General features: G+C 45.2%; 1 protein-coding gene across 1 annotated transcript; it reads left to right on the top strand.

Moving 5' to 3' along the window:
* Positions 1-16,297: 16,297 nt before the first annotated feature.
* On the top strand, positions 16,298-22,331 carry CNGA2 (cyclic nucleotide gated channel alpha 2). The gene is made up of 6 exons (XM_006874772.1): positions 16,298-16,412; positions 16,627-16,719; positions 17,643-17,813; positions 18,768-18,875; positions 20,259-20,365; positions 20,687-22,331. The coding sequence occupies exons 1-6, from the start codon at positions 16,303-16,305 to the stop codon at positions 22,090-22,092; spliced, it is 1,995 nt and encodes a 664-aa protein (XP_006874834.1). The 5' UTR covers positions 16,298-16,302; the 3' UTR covers positions 22,093-22,331.
* Positions 22,332-25,651: the final 3,320 nt, after the last annotated feature.

Genomic DNA, 25,651 nt, shown 5'->3' with positions numbered 1-25,651 from the left:
AGAAAGAGGCAGGAACCATGAGCCCTCAGTGTGCCCCTGTACAAGGTGGAGGTTCCACCACTTGTCTCACACTCTGAAAGGAGGACAAAGACCTCATGCTAGCCCTGTGGGACTCCACAAACATGATTCCTAGAGTCTGGGCCTGCTGCAGGCAAAGCCAAGGACACTTGGTGAAGAAACATTGGGAGATCTCAGGCAGTCCCCTCTGTGGAAATGGGAGAGGACAACCACACAGATACAAGTGGTTCTAGTCAGGAGAGCCAAGAGGATCTGGGAGAAATGGAAGTCTCTTTGCTCCCTCCAAATGGTGGAATACCCTGAAGGCTGGGAGAAGGTTGCAGCTCCTCCTTGAGATTGACCCTCCCCTCCCAAGAGTCTCAGGGCTGGGAGGCAGGGAGATGGTTGGCACACCCATTCAGAGAGGGGCAGCAAGTGACCCCCGACAACGACCCTGGAATAAAAGTCAAGCAGATCTGAACAACTCAGAGCTAAGCATATGTCCCTTCCCCCAAACTGCTCCTTTCATCTGCTCCAGCCCACACCCAGGGAAGCTGGAGGAAAAGCAAGTGGGGGGGGGGAGGGGGCGGGGCCAGGCCAGGGCTCTGGGAATTGGGTGTGTGTGTGTGTGTGTGTGTGTGCAGACACTGACATGTTTGCAGAAAAAGTCTGGTTGAAAATATGTTGTGAAACAAAGGTGCACTCTTGGGAGCAATTTAGCTGAGTTACAAACAAACAGCATGTAGGTACCCTAGAGGAACACCTGAGTGAGGTGAGTGATGATGAACTCTATACCTCCACCCACCCTGCTGCTGATTATTGGGGGGTTCCACTCTCAGAACTGCCTGCTGCTCCCAGAAGTAACTCTAGAGACCTCTGTTCTAAATGACAACCTAGGAAGCGGGCATGAAAACCCTCTGCAAGGACCCTTGAGGAGGATGTGGAAGAAACAGTGGGGCTGACACCTCTAATTTCCACTCCCTGGGAAGGTCCAAGGCAGCTCAAGGGGCACTCCTGCCTGGCACTCTAGCTGGAATCCAGATGTGATATTTGCCCCATGGTGTTTCCATGCTGAGCGACCCTCATATTCCCCAAGAGCTCCAGCATGAGCTCCACACTTCTTCCAACAACCCCTGAACAGGTCCAGGTCCCCATGGACCACAGATGGGAGAGAGGAGATATTAATTTACACTTGGGGGTTGGGTGACGGAGATGCAATCTTGTGCAGCAGGTTGGTTGTTGCTCCTCTGTGAGGCCACTATGGGCTGTTCAGACTTGGGGTTTGAGAAATATATGGCCACAGCACAAGTCAAGTGCTGGTGGCATGACCTCTGACCTGTGACCAGACCCTCAGAGAACACTCTTAGCCTGAAGACCTCAGAAGACTCTCTGGGTAGTGCACAAAATTAAGCACTCAATTACAAGTCAGAAGGCTGGTAGTTCGAACCCACCCAGAGGACCACGGAAAACAGGTATGATGATCTGCTACAAAGGTCTGCATTGAAAACCCTATGTTGTTGTTGTTAAGTGCTGTCGTGTCAATTCCACCCTGTATAGGGTTTCCAAGAAGCAGCTGGTGGGTGTGAACCATCAACCTTGTGGTTAACAGTCCAGTGCTGATTCTATAGCAGGACTCTGAAAACCTTATGGGCCAATTTTATTCTGCACAGATGGGGCTGCCATGAGTCAGAGTCAATTCAATGACAGCTGGTTTGGTTTTGTTGGGTTGCCTTATGGAAGGATGACCAGAATTGCCTTTCCAGTCAATTTTGCCTGTCAGTCAATTTTGATAACTATTCTGTAGAGTGCACCTATTATGTGCCTTGTTGCATTGCATTGTTCAAATCATGAATGGCACACATCAGGCAGGATTGCATTCTTCGGAAAAAAGGCAAACATTTCAGGTGTAGTTCACAAAGGTCCTTGACCCTTTTTCAGTACCTTTCCCCATGGCAGTGCCCATGGTAGGCTCAGTGTGTATCCTTGCAGAGTTTCTCAAAGTAGTTATAGGCAGTTCTGTGTACATGTGTGTCCAGGATCTCACCTGAAGCAATCCCAAAGACCCCCAAGGGAGGTATCATATTACAAGCCACTGTGCAGGGAGAAATGGAAGCCCGAAAGTCTCTGAACTCACCTTGTGTCCTGAGCTGGCCCTCAGCCCCGGAAGAAAGGTGAAATTCAATATCCCTGCTCTTTGGTCTCCAGTTGAGGGAAGATGAACAGAGGAAGTGAGCATGTGTAGAGAGAAGGGGAGGAGGCTTTGTTGCACCTGGGAGAAGCCTGGCTCTTGAAAAGAATCCAAAGTCACACCTGTCCAACCCCCTGGCCTCTTCTTCCTCAGGCCCTGGAGACTGTAGAGGGCAAGGCATGGCTTCTGAACAGCCTGCCCCACTTCAGGTAGCTTTTGTCTTTCCCAACTTCTCCATGGTCACATGAGTTAGCCTGATGGCGACCATGGCCAAGAGGCAGGTGCCTGGGGGTGGTGAGCTGGCGGCTCTAAGTCCCCAGACAACAAGCCCTTTGAGATGAGCCCTCCTTGCAAGGCACAACTCCCCAAGGAGCTTGGGAGGGGCTGATGCCTGGGTCTGGAAAGCAGTTTCCATAGCCCATCAGCCCAGCATCCAACCCTCACCTGCCTGCGACAATCTGGGGTGTGTGGGGCCACAGTGAGGAGATCAGACACAGAGTTGACAGGTTTGTGGGTGAGCAGGTTCAAGCTGAGCAGGGCATGCACTTCTCTGGGACCCTGTTGACCTCACCAGCTGGCTAAGGGTGGGATGGGAAGCTCTCAGACTGGACAGACCCCAGCCGCTGCACTGCTGATGAGCCCCAAGAACTAGTCTCTGATTGGAACTGCACCCACAGACCCACGGATGCTGACAGTGGCCAGGGGACAAACTGCCTTTGAAGACTTCTGATTGGTGAGGAAAAGAACTGACACTTTTCTGTGGCCACGGGCCACCTGGATTTAGCATGTGCCCTTGTGTACATGGTCTGCCCAGGGAGTTGCGGGGAATCTTTAGAGTCCTGAGTACCACATTTGACTGGCCTGGAGGCAGCTGCGTCTTTGTCTTCTAGGAGGGTGGCAGGGTGGGTGGCAAGAGGGACAGAGGGGTTGATTGGTCAGCCAGGTTTCAGTGAAGGGAGGGAAGGGACAATGGGCCTCATGGTGGGGCTTCATGGGTGTCTGCTGATGGGGAACAGTGAAGGTAGGGGAGGGGACGCGTGGGGCTTCTTTCAGATAGGCACTGGGATTGCAGTCTCTGCTTTGGTCCTAACCTCCTTAGGGACCCTCTGCCATCTGTTTGTGCAGTGAAACCTTGGTTCTGGCTGAGTGAGACTCCAGGTTGGGTAACTCTGTAGGGGGTAGGGGCAGCACCCCATTTTGGCCCTCTTTCTCATCTTGAGCCCTAGATAAGCCAGCATCAACCGAATCCAGGTTCAGCTGTAGTAGTAGAGTCATCTACTATGGGTGTAGGAAGGGCTTTAGAACCTCCTCCTGGTGCTTGGGAGTCCTGGTGTGGCGCTGTGGGTTAATGTGCCAGACTGCAAAGCCAGTTGAGCTGCAAGATTGGTGGTTCAAGTTCACCAGCTGCTCCTTGGAAATCCTATACAGGGTCGCTATGGATCGGAATTGACTCGATGGCACTTAACAGCCGGTGCTTGAGCCCTGAGGGTTGAGAACACAGGGCAAAGCTCCCTTGCCAAACAGCCATCCTTGCCTAGATGGAGAAGTCATACTGAGTGCTTGGGTGGGGCACATTTGTTTTGACTTGAGACTAAACTGTAGTTGCCAAGGTGCCCTCAGAATCACTAAGGATAACCTTGGCCACACCCCCTTCATACACCAAGATGGGATGGGAGAGGAGGCTGGCAAGACAGGTGTATGAGATGGCAAAGGCTTCTGAATTAAATATGTAGATGACCCTTCCCTCCAAACAACAACTAACTACTTGACACTTTTCCTAGCTCCAAGGGTCCCAGAGTGAGACAGAAACACATTGCCTAACTCACGAGGGTATGTATCTAGTTGGGGACAGACAATAAGCAATTTCATTACCAGGAGATGATGACTCTATAGTACACAGGGGACATGAGCATGAAAGAAGATATGGATTTGGAAAAGTGCAGAGCAAGTTCAGGGAATTCACCTGACAAATGCTTCTGAATGTACTTGCTCCTAGGTTGGAAGGTTCAGGTAAAAAGGGGTGGCAGTCAAAATAGAGGGAAAAGGGAAGCTGGTAAGAGGTTTTCAGCAATAGAACAAGTAGGATTTGGGGATGGTCTGGGATGTAGCAAGGAGAACTACTAGGCTTCTGATTGAGATAAAAGGACTATAGGGCTGAGGAGGGGTAGAAGGTCATGTCACTTTGGGACTTGTTGAGTCCAGGGTCCTAGTACCTTCCCCCCAGTGTCCGCTCACCCAAAACACAAGGTAAGCACAAACTTCCTTGTGCTTGCTTACTAATCTATAGTGAACAGCTTCCCATGTCTTAAATCTCATCAAAGATTATGTTTCTAGGGAGGGCTGGCATCTGTCTCTCTCCTAGCCCCACAGCTCCTTCCACACGAATTCTTTCTTCTCAAATGTATAATCCTGGGGTTAATTGTCATGGTGTGGCCTGCGTGGGGCAGATGCCAGGTTCACTGCCCCAGACCTATCTCTGTCCACAAAGAAATAAAGCCTCCTTGAGCAAAAGTAGCCTAACCAGGACACATTTCTGTGGAAACTAGAGGCTCTTGGACAAAGACCTGCCTCCTGTGTGTTCCTCTGTAGCGCTCACTAGGTGGGTGAAAGGTCCATGACGCTGAGCTATACAAGTTAAAGGTAGGCAGCCCTCTGCTCCAGTGGTGGATTGTCTGCCTTCCCCTCTGCAGCTTCCCTTCTTCACAGCTGGAAGCTCAGGCCTGGGGCACAAACTCCGAATCCAACAATTTCAGCTCCATACACAGAAATCTGACACGAGTGCCTGCTGCTTCTGGCACATGCCTGATCTCAATTCTCCCTTGATTCTCAAGCCCAAGTCTCTGGCTTTACTTGGCTTCCAAGCTGACTCTGTAGCAGGGCATGCTAATGTGTGAAACTGTGCAGTAGGGATCATACAGTATCAGCCGAGGCAGGTTGTGGTAAAGGTTAGCTTGCCTTACAATGAGTAAAAATCTGCTCTGTATCCCAGGCTTTAACTTCCTGTCAAGTAAGTGCACTGTTTCCTTTCACTTTCTCTGTTGCTGTCTATTGTCTGCCCACCCACTCGACTTGTCTATTTGCCTACTCACTGATGTCGTGCCATCCAACCATACCTTTGGCACAATTCTCTACCTGCTGCTCAGGATTTTTTTCCCACTGCAGTAGCCAAAATTAAGTTTCTGGCTGACACTTGTTATTGTTATTATGTGCCGTCAAGTTGGTTCCAATTCATAGCGACCCTATATAGGGCTTTCAAGGAGTAGCTGAGGGGGTTTGAACTGCCAACCTTCTGGTTCACACTCTAGTGCTGATCTTACAGTGCTACACCAGGACTCCATGGCTGACACTTAGATACTGCCCTTCTATGTTGTCAATTATGGACGACATCCTTTTCCATTCATAGTGGAAAAACTTTGGCTGCCCTGGCACTAGTATGAACCTGAATCTTGGATGGACAGGACTGGAAAAAATGCTGGGGCATTTAGCTACTTGGAAGATTTCAGAAGCCCTCTGGGAAGACTCAATTGGAGTTAGTCTCCCCTATTCACTGATTCAAACTCAATAGTCCCCTCTTCTGAGTTCTGCTTCTGAGCCTCCTTAGAACTTCGCTTAGATCTAGTCTTTATGTCTTCATTCCTTCTTTTTCTATCCTCCCTCCATCCCTTCCTTTCTCTCTTCCTTACCTTGTTCTTCTCATTTCTTTTTCTCTTCCTTCCTTCCTTTCTCCTCCCACCAATATTTACAGAGTGTTTCCAGGGGCTAGGTGTAGTGCTGTATGGGGATTCAGTACATTACAGTACTGACATGGATGCCTACTTTCTAGTGCAGGGTGGGGTAGGCAAAGAAGGGGAATAGTCTGGACACAGGCTTTACCCCAGGACCATGGAAGATAGGCGGGAAGCTGTGGACAGGAAAAATTAGTCTGGGAATGCGCTTCAGAAAAAATTGTGTGACAAATCTCCTTGAAGATCAGCAGCTGTGGGCCTACAGGCTCCTGCTAATCATATATGAGTGTCTGTCCAAGGGCCAATGGTGGTGATGAATTTAGGTGATTTGAGACAACATAGGCTGAAAGTTTATCAGAGCAGTCAGAGAGTAATATCTAGTTGAAAGTTGGAGGGAAAGCCTGAAGCTTAGCAGAGCTGTCTTGATGTTAGGCTCAACTTTGTAATTGGATATTTGATGTCCTCCTTTTGTTACTGGGTACATATGTCATATTTCTCTGGTTACTTTTAAGATTTTTTCATTATCATCAAATATGAGCCATTTGATTATAATGTGCTTTGGTGTGATTTTCTTCATGTTTCTTATGATTTCATTGATCTGTAGGTTTATAATTTAAAGTTTGAAAAATTTTGGCTATTATTTCTTCAAATACTTCTGCTCCCTTCTCCTTTGAAGACTACAATTACAGCTATATTAGGCCACTTGAAGTTGTCCCTCAGTTCATTTCAAGTTCACTAATCTCTTTTTCACAATATCTGATTTGCCATTCATCCTATACAGTGTGTTTTTCGTATCACGAATTATAGTTGTCATCTTTAGAAGCTTGATTTAGATATTTTTATATCATTCGTAACCCTTCTTACCATTTAAAACAAAACAAAACAAAACAAAAACTGTTTTAATTCCTTTGCTAATTCTAACATTTCCTTCAGTTCTGGATTGATTTTCCCACCTTATTAAAAAAACACAAACAAATAAACTCCTCAAACCATTACCATTGCATCTATTCTGACTCATATAAACCCTAAGTGGTAAAGTAGAAATTCCCCCATTGGGTTTCCAAGGCTGTAAATCTTTATAGAAGCAGACTGCCACATATTTTTCCATGAATTTTGGACCAACATCTTAACCACCAGGGCTCAAACAATGAGTTCAGCAGCAGGGCTAGGATTCTCCTTATTATTGTTGTTAGGTGCCATCAAGTTTGTTCCAACTCACAGTGACAATATACACAACAGAATGAAACACTGCCCCAGTTCTGTGCCATCCTGACAACTGTTGCTATGCTTGAGCTCATTGCTACTGCCACTGGGTCAAACTATGTCGTTGGGGGTCTTACTCTTTTTCACTCCAAGGACTTGTCCCTTCTGATAAAATGTCTGAAGTATGAGAGAGAAAGTTTCACCATCATGGCTTCTAAGGAGCATTCTGGCTATACTTATCCCAACACAGATTTGTTTGTTCTTCTGGAAGTCCATGACTTTTTCAATGTTCTTCTCCAACACCATAACTCAAATGCATCAATTCTTCTAATTCTTCTAAGGTCTTCCTTATTCACTGTCCAACTTTCATATGCATATGAGGCTATTGAATATACCATGGCTTGAGTCAGGCACACCTTAGTCCTCAAACTGACCTTTTTGCTCTTGGACACTTTCAAGAGGTCTCCTGTAGCAGATTTCCCTAATGCAATATGTTGTTTAATTTATGGATTGCTGCTTCCATGAGTGTTGATTGTGGATTCAAGCAAAAGGAAGTCTTGAACATCTTCAATATTTCCCATTTATCATGATGTTATTCATTGTTCCAGTGATGAGGATTTTTCTTTTCTTTACATTGAGGGGCAATCCATACTGAAGACTTTAGCCTTTGATCTCCATCAATAAATATTTTAAATCCTCTTTGCTTTCAGCAATCAAGGTTATATCATCTGCTTATCACAGGTTGCTAATGAGTCTTTCTCCAATCCTCATCTTTCTCCTGTGGAGTAGTTGGTGGATTTCAACTTCTGTCCTTGTGGTTAATTGCCCAACACGTAGCCCACTGCACTACCAGGGCTCCTTTCAGTCTTATCTTTTGGTGTATAGATAATATTCTATCACAGACATCACTGTACTTAAAGATATATCTTTAAATGTTATTTTTGATGATAAATGCATTATTCCTTTTCAATTTTTCATTCCTGACATTGTTGTTGTTGTTAAATGCCATCGAGTCGATTCCAATCCATAGCGACCTTGTGTAGGGTTTCCATGGAGCAGCTAGTGAGCTTGAACCACCAACCTTACAGTTCAAATGACTTTGAAGTCTGACACATTAGCCCACAGCACCATACCAGGACTCCAGACATACATTCCTGACACAGTACACCATATATTTGCTGGATTCAAAATGGTCTATATCAGTCCATTTCTGTTTTGATACTGATCTTTATGTATTCCATTTCGTTTTCCACAACTTCCAATTATTACTAGATGTTTAAAGCAATTTCTCCTCATTTTGAGTTGTGCACCATTAGTAAATGAAGCTCCTGAAAATTTTACTCCATTAGCGTCATCAAGGTCAACCCTACTTTGAGGAGGCAGCTCTTCCCTACTTATATTTTGAGCACCTTCCAACACGAGGAACTCATTTTCTGGCACTATATCGCACAATATTCTGGTGCTCTTCTTCGTATTTCAATATTCAATATTCTGGTGCAATCTGAGAGTGCTACAATGTTATTCATAAAGTTTTCAGTGTGGTTGACTTCTGAAGTGGCACTTTATGATAAGCACTGGAATACTAACCAGGAGATCAGCAGTTCAAACCCATCCGCTCTTCCTCGGGAATCCTATACAGGGTCACTATGAGTTGGAACTGACTTGACGACACTTAACAACAACAAACATTCAGAATTAGTTTACCTCTACCTCTTCCTAGTCTGTGTTAGTCTGGAAGCTCCAATGAAACTTGTCCACCGTGGGTAACCTTGCTGGTATGTAAAATACTGGTGGCATAACTTCCAGATTTACAGTAATATACAAGCCACCGCTCTGTGACAAACGGACAGGTGAGTGGAAGTTCTTATTATGGGTCATATTTTCTTCCTTCTTTACATGACTGTTAATTTTTTTGTGAATTCTGCATATTATGAATTTTATCTTTTTGTATGCTGGATGTTTTTATATTCTTAGAAACATTCTTGAGTCTTGTTCTGGGATATAGTTAACTTATTTGGAAACAGCTGATCCTTTTGTGCCTTGTTTTCAAGATTTGTTGGGAAGAGAACCAGAGCAGTGCTCAATCTATGACTAATAATTCCCCACCACTAAAGCAAGATCCTCATTTTCCAGTCTGGCTGATGGCACTGGACACTATTCCCAACATTGTGTGAATTGAGAGCTATATTTTTCAAATTTTGGGGGCTATATTTTTCAAATTTTGGGTGGTGATTCTTTGTCCAGTCATAGGTAGCTTCCTCATAGATGTGTGCAAAATTTCAGCTGACTGCTTGAAAGGAATCCTCTGCAGATCTACAGTGTTCTCTCTCTGAAACTCTACTCCAGCAATGTGTACTGGAAACACTAGCTACTCAGGTCTCTTTGGATTTTCAGCTCTATCTCATCTCAGGGAATGCTCCAAGCCCTGCCTGGGTTGTCCATCTCTGTGCCATGCTCATCTAATTTGTTTTATGTCTTTAAGGGATCACTGTACTTTGTTGCCTAATGTCTAGAGTCTTGAAAAACAAATTAAATACATTTTGTCTAGGTTTGATTCTTTCAATCCAGAAGGTATATTCAGTCCACACTACTCCATCTTGGCCAAAAAAGAAAGAATTAGTGTTCCCTTCAAACGTGTTGTTGTTGTTGTTGTTGTTAAGTACCATGGAGTTGGTTACCAACTCATAGTGACCCTGGCACAGGGTTTCTGAGGCTGTAAATCTTTACAGAAGCAGAAAGCCTCATCTTTCTCCCATGGAACAGCTGGTAGTTTTGAGCTACTGACCTTGAGGTTATGCTGCCAGAGCTCCTTTTAAACTAGCTAATTGATATAACAAGCTACAAAGTAAGTCATAGTGTGGTGCATCAGGAAAAGAACTGGATTGTTAACCTCAAGGTTGGCAATTCAAACCCACCAGCTGCTTCTTGAAAACTCTACACAGCATTGCTTTGAATCAGAACCGACTCAACAGCACTTAACAAAAACAAAGTGAATATAGAAGTGGAAAGAGAAGGCATAATAGACTAGGAAATGCAGAAGTCATTCATTGATTATGGTTGGGTGCTATCAAGTTGATTCCTACTCATAGAAACGGTATGCACAACAGAACAAAATACTACCCCGTCCTGCACCATTCTCACAATTGTTGTTATGTTTGAGTCCATTGTTTCTGCCACTGTGTCAATCCATCTCACTGTGCGGTCTTGTCTTCCTCTGTTTTGCTGGCCCTCCACTTTACCAAGCATAATGTGCTTCTCCAGGGACTGGTCCCTCTTGTGTGAAGTATGAGGGATGAAGTATCATCATCGTGGCTTCTAACTAGTATTCTGATTGTATTTCTTCCAACACAAATTAGTTTGTTCTCATGGATGTTCATGGGACTTTCAATATTCTTCACTAACACCATGATTCAAATGGATCAATTCTTCTATGGTCTTCATTATTCCTTGTAATATGTTCACATGCATATGAGACAATTGAAGATACCATGGCTTGGGTCAAAGTGACATATTTGCTTTGGAACACTTAAAGAGATCTTTTGCAGCAGATTTGACCACTGCAATACATTGTTTGATTTCTTGACTGCACCTCCATGAGTGTTGATTGTGGATCCAAACAAAATGAAATCTTTGACAACTTCAATCTCTTCTCCTTTTATCTTGATGTTATTTACTGGTCTCAAAACATATTTGTAGAGTATCCACTGTGTAGCATGCACTGTGAAAAGATGGTAGCTTGGTAATGAAGAAGATGATGAGGAGTGATTGGACACAAACAATGTTTTGAAAGTAAAGCCCACATGATTTGCATATGTGTGGGGTACAAAACAGAAGAGTCAGTGGGATATAAAAGAGAAGAGTCAAGAATGAAACGATTTTGACTTGACTAACTGGGAGAATGGTGCCATCATTAGATAAAATGCAGAGAAGTATGGAATAATAAGTTTTGGAGGGGAAGACCAGGAATTCAATTTTGGACATATCGATTCTAAGATGCTTATTGAAATCCAATCAGTAATATTAGGAAGACAAGTTGGAGTTTAGGTTGGTTAGGTGTAGGTTAACAATATGTATTTGGGAGTCTGATACATACTGATATATTTACTGATGATGCATTTAAAGCCTTAGATGAGATAAGGAAATGATGAAGGGAGAAAAGACAAAAAAATCCATTGAAGGATTGAATGTCAACATGCTGCAACGCTTAGGGTTGAACAAGAGGAGACTTCTTCAAAGGGTACTAATAAGAAGTAGCCAATGTGGTAGGATAGCAGAAACCAAGTATTTCAAGAAGGAGGTAGCAAATCAACTGTGTCAAATGTCACACAGAAATAGAGCAGAATGTGGACAGAGTAATGATTCTCAGGATTAATTGCATTCCTGGCTGTCTCCTCTTCTATCTGAGAGCAACACTGAGGTCAGGAAACTTGACAGACTCATTTATCTAATCTCCACACTCAACATAGGACCTGGTATGTAGTAGGTACTTTTGGAATGTTCATGGATTAAATATATGAAAAAAAAAAAAAAAAAAGAGCACTGGGTAGTAGTGAGCATTTAAATGAATCATAAACTGGGAGTTAATTGCTTCTAGTCTTGGTAGTAAGGAGCTCTGGTAGGGTAGTGGTTGTGAGTCGGGCTGCTAACCTCAAGGTCAGCAATTCCAAACTACCAGCGGTTCCTTGGGGGAGAGATGGAACTTTCTGTTCCTGTAAAGATTTACAGCTTCGGAAACCCTATGCAGGGTCACTATGAGTTGGAATGGACTCCATCCACAGCACACCACCACCACCACCTCCAGTCTTGGTTGTATGACTAAAATGTCCCTTCCTTCTCTAGCCATATCGTCTTCATCCACACTCTGAAGGAATTATTCTCAAAATTCTGTCAACCAGGATTCAAGACCCTCTCTGGACATACTGATTTACTTTAAAGTCTTGAACTGGTTGCTTGAATCCAAGGGGATGAAGAGAAAAGGGGCCTAGAATTACACCACAATAGGAGTTGGGCTTATTATAGAATCACTATATTTCATGTTTGGTTGAAAAGTCACCTTCCTTCAGTGGCCTCCTGTCTATCTAGAAACCTGGACTGCAGTCTTTGTCACCAAGCTTTATCTTGTCCCCACACTTGTTCTACTACTTCCCTTGTTCATTTTGGCAGCAGCTATTGCAAACTTTCAGGCCTTCTCTAAAGTCTACAACTACCATTGCCTGGTGCCTCTAAAGATGAAGTCCATCCCGTTTAATTGAGGAGTCCGGGTTTTTTCAGGAGCAGGCTCCTTCAACTTCTCTCACCAAACCTCCACCCCAAATATGCCTTTTGCCTCGCTTCCCCTTGGACTGTTCCATATATATAGCCCATCTTCCTGTGTTATAGATGAGCCCCCTCTCACTTCCTCTGCCACCCAGATTTCTTGTGGGCTCCAGTTTCAACTTGGAGTTGATCACTACGGCAGCTATTTTCCTTAGCTACTGAATCTCTCCTTGAGACACTTTAACTTGCTTTATTATCTTCTTTATGCAAAATAATAACACAAATCATAACACAAAGGACCTTTCTCAATACCACATCCTCCCTTAGTTCCCACTTTATCTCTTTCTTTCCTCTCACAATCAAACTTCTACAAAGAGTTAGCTACATTCTTTATTTCTTGTTCCTTACTTCTATCACTCACTCCTAGACCTTACGAAACTTGCCACCTTTTACTATCACTCTGCTGGTGACTCAGCAAGTCACCAGCAAAGCCCTCATTGTTCCATACAGTGGCCCTATTCTAGCTCTTATCTCTGGGATAAGAAGATTTAGGCTCTACAGGCAGCCCTTGTTTCCCTGTATGTAACAGAAGCATTGGTCCTGAAGATTCCTCCCTTGCTGAGACTCTCCCTTCTCTGGGAACTCTTTCTTCATGTTCTTCACACTACTTTGCATTCCCTTCTCATCTCCTCCATTTGATAAACCCCTTGAGCTGTCTGTCAAAGTTGCAGATCCTCAGTTTTCTTCTCTTCTCTGATGACACAGAGGATCATGGCCCATCTACACTGAGACCTTTAACTCCCACTTAAAACCTGATGGTGTCCATATCCCACCTCCAGTGCAGACTCCAATGAGCTGTGGACTAGTCAGAGTTTACTGCAGAAGGCCTGGAGAATGGTGGGGAAGACTTAAGACCAGGACAGGACATTGGGGATCGAAGGCAGAATGCATCTTAATCTTTGATGCTTTGCTGGGGGTAAAAGTTGACTGAGGAACAGAGACTAGTTAGATGTGAATGCTGAAGAAAGCCAGTCATTAAGGATGACATCTAATCAATCTAGCTTGGGTGACTGGGTAGAGAGGGCAGGGTCATTTATGAAGGGAAAATTGGAAAGTCCATTTGTTGGTGAATACTTTAAGTTCTGTTTTTTTCTGTGTCTGGTTTGTGTTGCCTGTGAGCCAACCCAAAGATTTCCACAGGCATTTGGAGATATGGATGAGGACCTTGGGAGAGAGAGATGTGAGCTCAAAGCCCTACTTAGGGGAATAATGGTAACTGGAGCCTTGAAACTAGATGAAGTTTATTGGATTGAGTGTCCAGAAGAGTACCATTGGGGTTGTGGGAAGCCCTTATTCGCAGGCAACAAGCCTAAGGGCAAAGTTCTGATGAAGGAAAGTGTGTATGGCAGAGCTGCCACTGGACTAGGCTGATGGATTATGGGAGAGGACTTTGTCTTGGGACCACACTTTAAAAAGGGCACAAATGTAGAGTGTGTCCCCAGAACTGCCCCTCTTGTGGGCTCAAGGTCATGACTATTGGGGATTATCAGTAAAGGGCCCAGGGATCTAGGTGGTTACCTGCACAGACTATCAGCAGACCATCCCTGCGCTGGCTTTGACCCCTCTGCCTTATTCCTGTAAACACAGCTCACTGTCCACTCTGGGTCCACCCCACACCAGAGTCCCCAGTATCCCCTCAACAGACTTTCCGTTTACTGTTTCCAGCTACATCTGTATTCATTCACTTCACACTTAAGGCTCACTCTGGGTCTGAGCCTAGTTTACAATCCCTCTTCATCTTCAAGCTTTTGCTTGAATGTCACCTGTTTCAGGCCACCATCCCTGAAATCCTGAACCATGTGAATAGCCTTGACTTTGTTTTCACCACTCAGAACTTTCTGTCTCCATGACCTGTTGCCCCCAGAGTCCAAACAGGGACTTGGGGATGCTGGTTTTCTCTCTCAGGTGCCCTCATTAGCATCCTGATGTTAAAGTCCCACAGAGGGCACCAGGCGAGCAGCTCTGTGGCTCCTTGTTATTATCACTCACCCCATCACTTGATGTGCCTGCCATCGCCATGGTGACAATTTCAGAAGCTGGCACAAGCTGGGGATAAGGGTTCAGGAACAGCCTGGGGGCTGTGAGTCCAGCATTAAGGATAGAAATCTGGGGGGTGGGGACATGTTAACCATGTCTTCTTATCAGAAGGATGGAACTGCTCTGACCTCTCAGTCATCCTGACCCTGTGTCAAGAGACACAGGAGCACAAGCTTCTGCTTCTTTTCTTTAAAAAAAATTTTTTTTTTTCAGTCTGGCTTTTGGGCACTTCTTCATTTTCTTTTCTTTTTTTCTTTTTATTTTTCTTCTTCTTCTTTTTTATTTCAGGCTGCTCCTTCCCAGTCTGCTTTTTGGGCACTTCTTCTTTTGCTCAAATCTGAAATGTTCAGGTTCTTTAGGGCTATGCCCTGGACCCTCACTTTTACTTCAATTTCTCTCTCCCACTCCCCACACTCAACCCATCTCCAAGTTCTACCCATTTTCCCTCCTAAAGAGTTCTACAGTCTGTCCACTATCCTTTTGTGCCATTGGCACCATCTTCTCCAGTGATGATGCAAACCTCTTGCATCAGCCTCTCCACTGGCCAACTTGTCTCTGCCTTACTTCCTATCTCTCTCCCTCCAGCAGTCACAGGGATCTTTTAGAAAACTGATTCTGTCCCTGCTCTTACTTTTACTCCACCCTACAGAGCCTCTTTTATCCATTAGGAGAGACTCCTAACTCTGTACCATTGCCTATGATTCCATGTGAGCTAACCATCTCCATGCTCTTTTCTGAACCTCACTTCCTGCTTAATTCATGAGTCCATTTTTATTCCTCAGTGCTTGAGTAACTTAGGGCTGCCATAACAAAATACTGCAAGGTGAACCAAAATTTATTCTCTTGTATTTCTGGAGGCTGGAAATTCAAGATCACAGAGTCAGTGGGCCATGCTCTCTCTGTGTCCATTCTAGGGAAAGATCCTGCCTCTTCTTTTTCAGTATCTATTAGCCCTGGGCATATCCTGGATTTTCTTGGCTTATAGATGCATCTTCACATGACATGTTTTCTCTTGTGTGTTTCTGTGTCTGTAGTTCTCTTTTAGAAGACACCATTCAGAAGGGATTAGGTTTAGGCTCCACCCTACTCTACTATGAACTCTTTAACAACTTCAACATCTTCAAAGAAAACACCTATTTCCAAATGAGGTCACATTCACAGATACAGGGGCTAGGACTTTAGTATATCATTTTGGGCACATAATTAAACGCATAACACTCATATTAATGGGTATTATTGGGGCAGTGCAGGAAAGACTGTGATTGAAGCTAATTGAAGAACCCAATGAAAGGCAGGATCTCCTACTTGAAGAGTGTGTGTTCTGAGGTGGTATGGGTAAGTGTGTGGTTCTTTTGGGTCAAAGAGGAACATACACTCCAATGGGGCAGAGGCCTAGGGACAGTGACTAGTTTGGAGGTATGCATCAGCCAATGCGTGTGCCAAATATCTGCAAAGCTGGGACACTGGAGATGGGTTCAACTATCTGTGTTTTTTGGTTTATGGCATATGTGATCATTGATATTTCAAAATATCCATGGGCAAGTAAAGGGAAGGAACCTGTGCTGGATCACCAACACATGTTTCAGTTCAGCACTGTGGTGATTTTCAATTGCCTATCAGAGTATTGTCATCTTCTTAATGCTTAAATCATGACATTCAGGCAATGCAGGTATCTGACATGGCAGAATCTGGGGGTGTGGGGACTTGCCAGGTGGGTCTGGCTTTGCTCAAACCCTTCTTACCTGTGCTCTGTGGGTGTCTGGGTCCTCCATGGCCTTCTTCTTGGCCCTCTCCCTGGCAGGTGAGGGTCCTGGTTCCTGGGGCCGTACATGGAGGATGACAGAAAAATCCAATGGTGTGAAGAGCTCCCCAGTCAATAACCACAACCACCGTGCACCCCCTACCATCAAAGCCAATGGCAAAGATGATCGTGGGACCAGCAGTAGGTAAGTCAGCTGTGGCTGGGTAGTTTCAGGAATGGCCCAAAGGCTGCTACTCCCTTCCAGCTCTGTCTTATTGTCATAGAGCAAATGATCTTTGGCTCAAGGACACTCTCTAAAGGGATCAGGGATTTTCTCAGCTTGTCCCAGGAGGAGGAAGTGTTGATAGGAAAAGGAATGCTCACAGAACTCTTGGTCAATTCTGCTCCTTTCTCTGTAGGCCACAATCTGCAGCTGATGATGACACTTCCTCAGAACTTCAGAGGCTGGCAGAAATGGATGCCCCTCAGCGGGGGAGGGGTGGCTTCCGCAGGTGAGTTCCACTAGTGTCCTGCTACAACCTTTTCCTATCAATAGGTTTAACAGGGTGGCTCCCATAATCCTCCACCTTTTGGTTTCACTAAGCTGCTCCACATAGGCCTCTGGGGACCATTGTCAGTGCTGTCCTGGTCAGCCAGCTACACTCCTGATAGGCCAGTGCAGGCTTCCCCTAAGACTTGCTTATCTCAGCATCAGGGAGAGGAATTAATCTCAACTAAGGGGCTCAGGGAGAAGGCCCCATTGTTTCTATCCTGGAGGAATTGTAGGCTTCTTAGAAAAACCAGGACATCTAGGGCAACCCTTAGCCCAACTGTCTAAGTTCCTTAATGCTGCTATAGCAGAAATATAGCAGCTTTAACAAACAGACATACATTCTCTCACAATTTAGGAAGCTCTAATGCAGAGCACTAGCTCTAGGAAAGGTTTTTTTCTCTGTGTTGACTCTAGGGGAAAGTTCTTGTTTCCTTTCAACTTTTGTGAACCAGGTGTCCCTCAGAAATCTCCATGTGTCTTGACATCAATTTTCTCCTAGGTTTGTTGTTGTTATTAAGTGCTGTCGAGTCAGTTCTGACTCATAGTGACCCTATTTAGGGTTTCCAAGGAGCAGGTTGTGGGTTTGAATCACCGACCTTGCAGTTAGCAGCTCAGTGCTTATCCTATAGCTCTTGTTGATGATGAGTGCTGTTGAGTTTGCTCCAACTGATAGCAACCCTGTATAAAGTTTCTGAGGCACTGATAATGGGTTTAAACCACCCACCTTATGGTTAGCCAGTCCAGTGCTGATCTTACAGCACCCACCAGGAGAGGGAAATCACAGCCTGCTTCCTGGTTCCCTCACCCATCTTCCATCTACCTCATAGTGAGCTCTTGGTGTCAGGTCCTCCAACTGCTGATTCCCCACTTTCTTGTCTTTAGGATTGCCCGCCTTGTGGGAGTCATCCGAGAATGGGCCAACAAGAATTTCCGGGAGGAAGAACCTAGACCTGACTCGTTCCTTGAGCGTTTCCGTGGGCCTGAGCTCCAGGCTGTGACTACGCAACAAGGCGATGGCAAAGGCGACAAGGACGGCGAGGGCAAGGGCACCAAGTATAGCTGCCCAGCCTGTGGGACTTGAAGGGGTCCCAAGCATGAAATCAGAGAGGACTGGGTGTGCTTTCTAATGCCACTCCCAGGGCCTACATGGGGAGGGATGCACCAAGACTTGTCATGGTAGAGATAGACATGGCCAAGGAAGCCCTGCTATGTTTCTAAACAGCCTCTCCAACATCCGTGGTGGCCCCTTGTAATGGATGTCTTTGGCGGTTATTCTCACCCCAGGTGCCCCTTGTCAGATCTCCTTTCACTGTTCAGGAGGGCTGGGCTGGGGCAGGTAGAGTATTGCTTAAGGGTGAGCCAGCCCCAGCCCCAGTTTCAGTGATCAGTAAATGCAGAGGAGGTGTGATTTGTGAATGCTGTTGAGGTTATGCCCCTCCCAGTAATGACGTGGGTGAGGTGCAGAGTCTTTTAATAAGCCATTGTGAGAGCTGGCAAGGAAAGTCTGAAACTATTGAGTGTGGTTGGGGATGATGGGTAATGGGAAGAGAAGAAGGAAAGAGTTGGGACAACTGTGCTTTGAGGAATGAGTAGGCGACTGTGGGTGTCTGGCCAAACTGACATTCCCCAATTCAGGCCCTTGCCAAGGCAGGATGTAGCATTTGGGAAAATGCTTTGGGGACTGGAGGCCAACAACCAAACAGGGATAGCGAATACTTGACGCTTCTCTTTTCTTTGGCAGTCCCTCCTTATGTTCTAAAAACACTTCTCCCACCACACCCTCTGGGCAAGGGCTTTCAGAAATCATGGGAGGCACTGGGTCTGTTGGGATCAAGATGGGGATAAGGGTGCCCCTCATGCATTTGAGATCTACTCAGATGCCTAGTACCCGTCATCCTGCACACCCCCTCAAGCAGTGCTTTCTTGAGAATCCTGGGACCTGGGAGTTGGAGTGCTGCCACATTGGGGTGCTTGGTCCACAAGCCTGACTTCTGTCTCTCTCCTCAGGAAGAAATTTGAATTATTTGTGTTGGACCCAGCTGGGGACTGGTACTACCGCTGGCTCTTTGTCATTGCAATTCCTGTTCTCTACAACTGGTGCCTGCTGGTGGCCAGGTGAGCAGGGATCTGAATAGGTGTGCACAAAGAAGTTCATCCCATAGGCCCTGGACTTGAAGGAATGAAGTGTCAGATGTGGGTACAGAGCTCACCCCAGCTCAGTCTTCCTCTTGGATTCCATACTTGCCAGTGGCAGATCTGTCTATCCTGTCACTCTCAACCTTCCCTATCTACTTAATGTGCCACCAAGCCTTTATGCCAGAGGTTCTCCAGGTGTCTGTAGTCTCTTCTGACCTTCTCATGCACAACGATGGTGTCTTATGTGAGGCCACCCCCATCTCTTTCTGGGACAATTAAAGTAGCCCCATGCCCCTTCCTTACAAGCACTTTTGCCTTTTCAGTGCTTTCTCCACTCTTTCAACTAGCATAGTCAGTAGAAACAGGGATCTAATTATGTCATTTCCCTCCAGCCAAAACAAAACAAAAACCTTTAATGGCTCCTCAGTACCCACAGGATAAAGTTCAAGCATGACCTTAAAAGCCATCCGACTCTGGGCACTGTCTTATCTCTAGCTCCCTCTTCTGGAACAGCCTAGTCCCAGCATTTATTGTTCTTTAATCATAACATGCTATTTCCTCATGGCAAGACAACCTTTACCCATTTCCAACCTATGAGGACTCTTCTCCTTGAAGGTCCAATTCAAAAGCCACCCTCTATAAGTAGCTTTCCTAGCCCCTGCTTCAGTCATTCATTCAGCACCTATTGAATGCTAGGCTTAGTCCTGGGGATAATGTGGACAAGATAGACTTAGTCTCTGCTCTCCTGGAGCTCTCAGGCTAGTGGGGACACTGATAGTAAACATTGTTGTTGTTGTCAGGTATAAACTCATAGTGACCCTATGCAACAGAACGAAACACTGCCCGGTCCTGGACCAATGCCCCATAAAGCAGATAGTAAACATAAAACCAAACAAATTACCATGATTCCAGGGAGCTACTGGAGAAAGGACAGTCACAGTTAACCTCTTAGAGAAGGTGATATCTCACCTGAGACCAGAATGGTCTAGCTACTTAGATTCCTGATGGTGGTAGAACATTCTAGGCAGAAGGAACAACAAATGCAGAGACACTTCTTTAAGGTGATCTAATATGGTTGGAAGATTGTGAGTGAGACATTGAAGACTGAGCCAGGGAAGCTGGATGGGGTTTTATTCTAAATGTGACCAACTAGTCAGAGTTAACCACTTCTTCCTTTGATTAGTCATAATGTCTATGTAATAACAAGAATTGGGTCAGAAGTTTGTAAATATCTCTCTAGCACTGGGCTGGGTGTGACTTACCAGTGATCATCCCAAGCTCTGCACACACTGGGTGCTTAGCTTGGACCTCCAGGGGTCTTGGCTAGCTCAGAGGGTGAGGCCCAACCTTGTCTTTCTTCAGAGCCTGCTTCAGTGACCTACAGAAAGGCTATTTCCTGGTGTGGCTAGTGTTGGACTACTTCTCAGATGTGGTCTACATTGCAGATCTCTTCATCCGACTTCGCACAGGTGAGTGGGCAACTGGGAAGCCCAGGTAGGAGCCACAAGTCCAAACACCTGAATCCAATTTTCAGTAAGCTCCCTAAACACAGTGTGGGATTCAGTTTTCTGGCTGAAACTTGGGTTGGTACCTACCCCTCTTTGAACTTCATAGCTCCACATGTTTAGTGAGGTTGGGACCTGGGGTTGGTCTTCTGACCAACTTTGCTATATGAGTGCCTATACCCTTTCTTGGAAATGAGAGTTATTGGCTCATTTGTCTCTTGAGTAGCTTATAGGAAAGAACAGACTTGAGGGGAGAGGTGACATACTGACTTTCATATCCACTAGGTTTCCTGGAGCAAGGCCTGCTGGTCAAAGATACCAAGAAGTTGCGGGACAACTACATTCACACCCTGCAGTTCAAGCTGGATGTGGCTTCCATCATCCCCACGGACCTGATTTATTTTGCCGTGGGCATTCACAGCCCTGAGCTGCGCTTCAACCGCCTACTGCACTTTGCTCGCATGTTTGAGTTCTTTGACCGCACCGAGACACGCACCAGCTACCCCAATATCTTCCGTATTAGCAACCTAGTACTCTATATTTTGGTTATTATCCACTGGAATGCCTGCATCTATTATGCCATATCCAAGTCAATTGGCTTTGGAGTTGACACCTGGGTTTACCCCAACATCACTGACCCTGAGTATGGCTATCTGGCTAGGGAATACATCTACTGCCTTTACTGGTCCACACTGACCCTCACCACTATTGGAGAGACACCACCCCCCGTAAAGGATGAGGAGTATCTGTTTGTCATCTTTGACTTCCTGATTGGTGTCCTCATCTTTGCTACCATTGTGGGAAATGTAGGCTCCATGATTTCCAACATGAATGCCACTCGAGCTGAGTTTCAAGCAAAGATTGATGCTGTCAAACACTACATGCAGTTCCGCAAGGTCAGCAAGGAGATGGAAGCCAAGGTCATCAGGTGGTTTGACTACCTGTGGACCAATAAGAAAACTGTGGATGAGAGAGAAGTTCTCAAGAACCTACCAGCAAAGCTCAGGGCTGAGATAGCCATCAATGTGCACCTGTCTACACTAAAAAAAGTGCGTATCTTCCAGGATTGTGAGGCTGGGCTGCTGGTGGAACTGGTACTAAAGCTCCGTCCTCAGGTCTTCAGCCCTGGAGATTACATTTGCCGCAAGGGAGATATTGGGAAGGAAATGTACATAATCAAAGAGGGCAAGTTGGCAGTGGTGGCTGATGATGGTGTGACTCAGTATGCCCTTCTCTCAGCTGGGAGCTGCTTTGGAGAGATTAGTATCCTTAACATTAAGGGCAGCAAAATGGGTAATCGACGCACGGCTAATATCCGCAGCCTTGGCTATTCTGACCTCTTCTGCTTGTCCAAAGATGATCTTATGGAAGCTGTGACTGAGTACCCTGATGCCAAGAAGGTCTTGGAGGAGAGGGGTCGGGAGATCCTGATGAAGGAGGGGCTACTGGATGAGAATGAGGTGGCAGCCAGCATGGAGGTAGATGTGCAGGAAAAGCTAGTGCAGCTGGAGACCAACATGGAGACCTTGTATACTCGCTTTGGCCGCCTCTTGGCTGAGTACACGGGGGCCCAGCAGAAACTCAAGCAACGAATCACGGTTCTAGAAATCAAGATGAAGCAGAACCATGAAGATGATTACCTGTCAGATGGGATGAACAGCCCAGAGTCAGATGCTATAGAGAAACCATAATGGCTACAACTCAATTGCCTCTGCAGTCTTGGCCTAGAAGAGCTGCTTAGGTCTCCGTATTTGTCTGCATTACCCTTTTGTCCTCCAGAAATCTCCTCAAAGCCTCTCTGTCTCTGGTTCTTGGCCCAGACATCCAGGACTTCATCCCCCAAAGTCCAACTGATAGCCAAGCATGTGGAAAATTCAGACTGTAATGTAGTTTCAACCTTCCCAAGTTTGAGAAGGGAGAAAAGTAGCTGATTTTGGATGTGTACCTGGGACTTGGAGCCTGGCAATAATCTCTGAAGAATAATTTCTGCATAACAGTGAGCACCCTGCTACAATACTTTCCTCTTTCCAGCCTCCTTTGCACTTGGTTTTGACCCTTGCTTTATCGGACATGTGTTCCAAATATCTTCATCTCCCTGCACATGTATGTAGTCTGAGCATTGGCTTCAGACATTTAGCACAAGTACCCAGAGTCTGCCTCCCAAGGAGGGTACTCATCCCAGGCTGCCCTGCTTTGTTGATTGTTCTGTGTGTCTGTCATCCAGGAGTGGGTCTCTGCCATTATCTTTGGATTAAGTGATGATGATTCTCCTGAATTATGGTTCATTTCAAGTCAGGGAATGAGAAGAAATAGCTGGAAATTGGCCATCAGGCAGTGCTACCTGGAGAAGGAAGTAGCCATGAGTTCTGCTTGACATCCCTCTATGCAGAGCATTTCTGAAGAGACTCTAGATGTTGGTGGCCAGTAGGGGACAATTGAATTTAACATATGCATAAGAAGCACTTAAATTTAATAAATTCCTTTGAATTATTTGTGGTTATTCCTCAAACTATGCTATTCACATTCTCCCCCACCCCCATCTTTCTCTTTCTCCCAAACTTTTTTCCTCACAACCAAAAGTCTTCCTACCTGGGATACAGCAAACCTTCCACCTTCCTTTGCCTGCATAACCCCAAATGGTCCTTCAGGACTCGGTTCAGGATCACCTGCTCCATTAATTGTATTCCTTCTGACACTAGGTAGTCGATCAACTCTTTTCTAATCTCTCACAGCACTTGTGAACTTCTCTCTCCTGGTTCTCATCACACTGTGTGGTTGTGTTTTGAGGGAACTGGTTTCCCCTCCTTACTGTGAGCTCCTTGAGGACAAGGCCAAGACATGCTCACGCTGCTCTGTCTGTAACCTCAGCAGCATTCTTAGCACAGAAAGGAGTATTCAGATAATGTTTATGCATTCAGGGACTAAGGGAATAAATGATTGAATGCAAAAAATTGGCACAAACTCCTATATTTCCACCTGTCAGCTGCTGTATCTGAATAGATACATTGATTTTACCTGGAGAATTGGGGAAGACCTGAAGAAGTAGATATTTGAGCTGGGTATTACAGGATGATCAGGAACTCAAAGAACATGTTCTAATCAGTATGTAGGACTATGCAGGTGGAGACTCGGGTGTCCTGATATATACCATCTATTTTTTATGGGAACTCTTATTCTATCCAGATTTATTTTAACATCATGCAACACAATATCTTGGTCTCTGTTCTAGCCTACAATAAGAAATCTCAAATAGAGGAAGGCTCTCATGAAGTGTAACATTACCCATTCCAGGCCCTGGTCCATGAGAATGGCAGCAACGAGGAGACAGTATTTGTGATGGGGCATGATTGTTTGTACATGCTACATTTGGGGGTCAGGCTGGAAGAAAAGACTCCAAATCCCTTCAATACAACACAGGAACAACTGAAAGTAGGAGTCCTTGGAGATCCAGCCAGTTGCTTGCTAAAATGTTCTTTGCTAAGGCTGTGCTAAACGGACTTCAGTTTTAACCATATGTTGGAACATGGACAAGCTTTCAGTTTTGTAGGATCAGAATGGCACTAGACCCAGAGGCAGGGTGTTGACTACATTGGAAATTGCTTGCCTTGGTTTCAGTAAGAAATCTGCAGGATATTTCTGTGGTACTTGATTCACCGTTAGTCCATCATGGGGTGGACACTAGATCTTTGATCTAGTTTCACCATGGCACAAAGCAAATAGCCCCTCTGGGTCATGTAGGAACTCCACTGACTGGAGACACAGACTTTAAGGATCCAACTTGCACCTTTTCTCTGGCTTTCCTTTTCCTAGACATCCCTGACCCTAATAATGCATGGATTTTTTTTTGCAATGGCTTTAATGCCTATGTCCTCTTCAGTTTCTGAGACATTTTTTATGCTCTGCCCTTTGTCTAGATCACCCTCTCTCCCCTTTCTGCCTCTTCTTCCTCTGAGACTGAGTTCAGAGGTCCCTCTTCTGAGGCCACTGCAGTTTTCTTTGTGAGAGCTCCTTGCATACTGTACTGCATTTTGTCTCTTCATCTTATCTAAGTATAGCTTTTTTTTTTAATCAGGAAAAGGATGACAGAATGACAAAATAATGTTTTTGTGTGTATATGTATATGTGTGTGCGTGTACATTTGCACCTGTGTGTCTGTGTGGACTCCTGTGTGGATGTCACCCTAGGGATATAGTATTTGTATCTGACCACCCTTCATTTGCCCCCTCTGTGTTGCCCTCTCTCTACAGGAGCATGACATTCTCCAAGCATGCCTCCAGCCACTGTCCCTACCACTCACATAACTGGCTGTAATATAAGAACTGAAGTCTGTTTTCCATTATGTGTTATATTTACTCAGTACAGTCTGATGCTCCTTGCTCTTAATTTAAAAATGTTTAAATTGGAATGCATTTTATTTTCCTCTGAAAAGACTCACCTGAGATAAATTGCCTTGTTCACTTAAAAACCATCAATTTGTTTTTCCCTGCATTAGTGACCTTCTATCAAAAACAAAATGCCCTGCTCCCGCCTACCACTCGCCCTCTCATTTTGGTCAGGCCTTTCCTGGTTCACCATGACCGCCCCAGCCTAAGTCCCAGTCTCAGCGGCATCTTTCTGCTCCTCAGTCTGAAGCTTAAAGACAACTTGCCTCCTGGTTCAGGAATAGGCCAAGGCACAAGTTGTCTCTCTTCTGTTTAGCCTGAAAACAGAAGCCCTGAGGCCCCCAGTACACAGAAACAGGGAGCATGACCACCAGAGGGCGCATGGACCTAAGGAAAGGTAGTGGACTCTGCTCTGGTGTGGACCCTCTCTCATCAAACAAAGGGCAGGGCATGGCCCACTAAAGTGTCAATAGGTGACTGCTCCCAAGGATCCACTGAAATATTGAACTAGGTCTCCCTCAGTGCCCTACCATGGTCCTTCCTTAGAGGCTCTTGGATGTCAAAGCCAAAGCCCCAGTTCAAATCTGGATGCTAGAGGCCCAAGACTGTTGGAGATTGGGAAAGGAGGAAATATCAGGGAACCAGGAAGTTATGGCTGTTCTTAATTATTTTAAGGTGTATTCAGAAAAAAACAAAACAAAACAAAAAAAACTAATAGCTAAGAGGACACTTAATGTTATGGATACTACTGCTTAACATCAAGAAAAGAGGGAGTATATTCTAAGTTGATTTAAAGAGAAAAATATACTGTAAATAGTTCTTTCCGTGGCACACAAAGGGAGTGCACAGGTGATGGTGTATCTCTAAA

Source organism: Chrysochloris asiatica, unplaced genomic scaffold (assembly GCF_000296735.1).
Source record: "Chrysochloris asiatica unplaced genomic scaffold, ChrAsi1.0 scaffold00301, whole genome shotgun sequence".
Classification (NCBI taxonomy): Eukaryota; Metazoa; Chordata; class Mammalia; order Afrosoricida; family Chrysochloridae; genus Chrysochloris; species Chrysochloris asiatica.
The sequence above is the reverse complement of the archived record's forward strand: the minus strand, read 5'-3'. Positions and strand labels throughout refer to the sequence as shown.

Bases quoted from the DNA above. Each gene is read 5' to 3' on its own strand.
- CNGA2 (XM_006874772.1), top strand. From the start codon at position 16,303: ATGACAGAAAAATCCAATGGTGTGAAGAGCTCCCCAGTCAATAACCAC. The intron at 16,720-17,642 runs GTGAGTTCCACT...TCTTGTCTTTAG, and splicing joins GGGAGGGGTGGCTTCCGCAG to GATTGCCCGCCTTGTGGGAG. The intron at 20,366-20,686 runs GTGAGTGGGCAA...CATATCCACTAG, and splicing joins CTTCATCCGACTTCGCACAG to GTTTCCTGGAGCAAGGCCTG.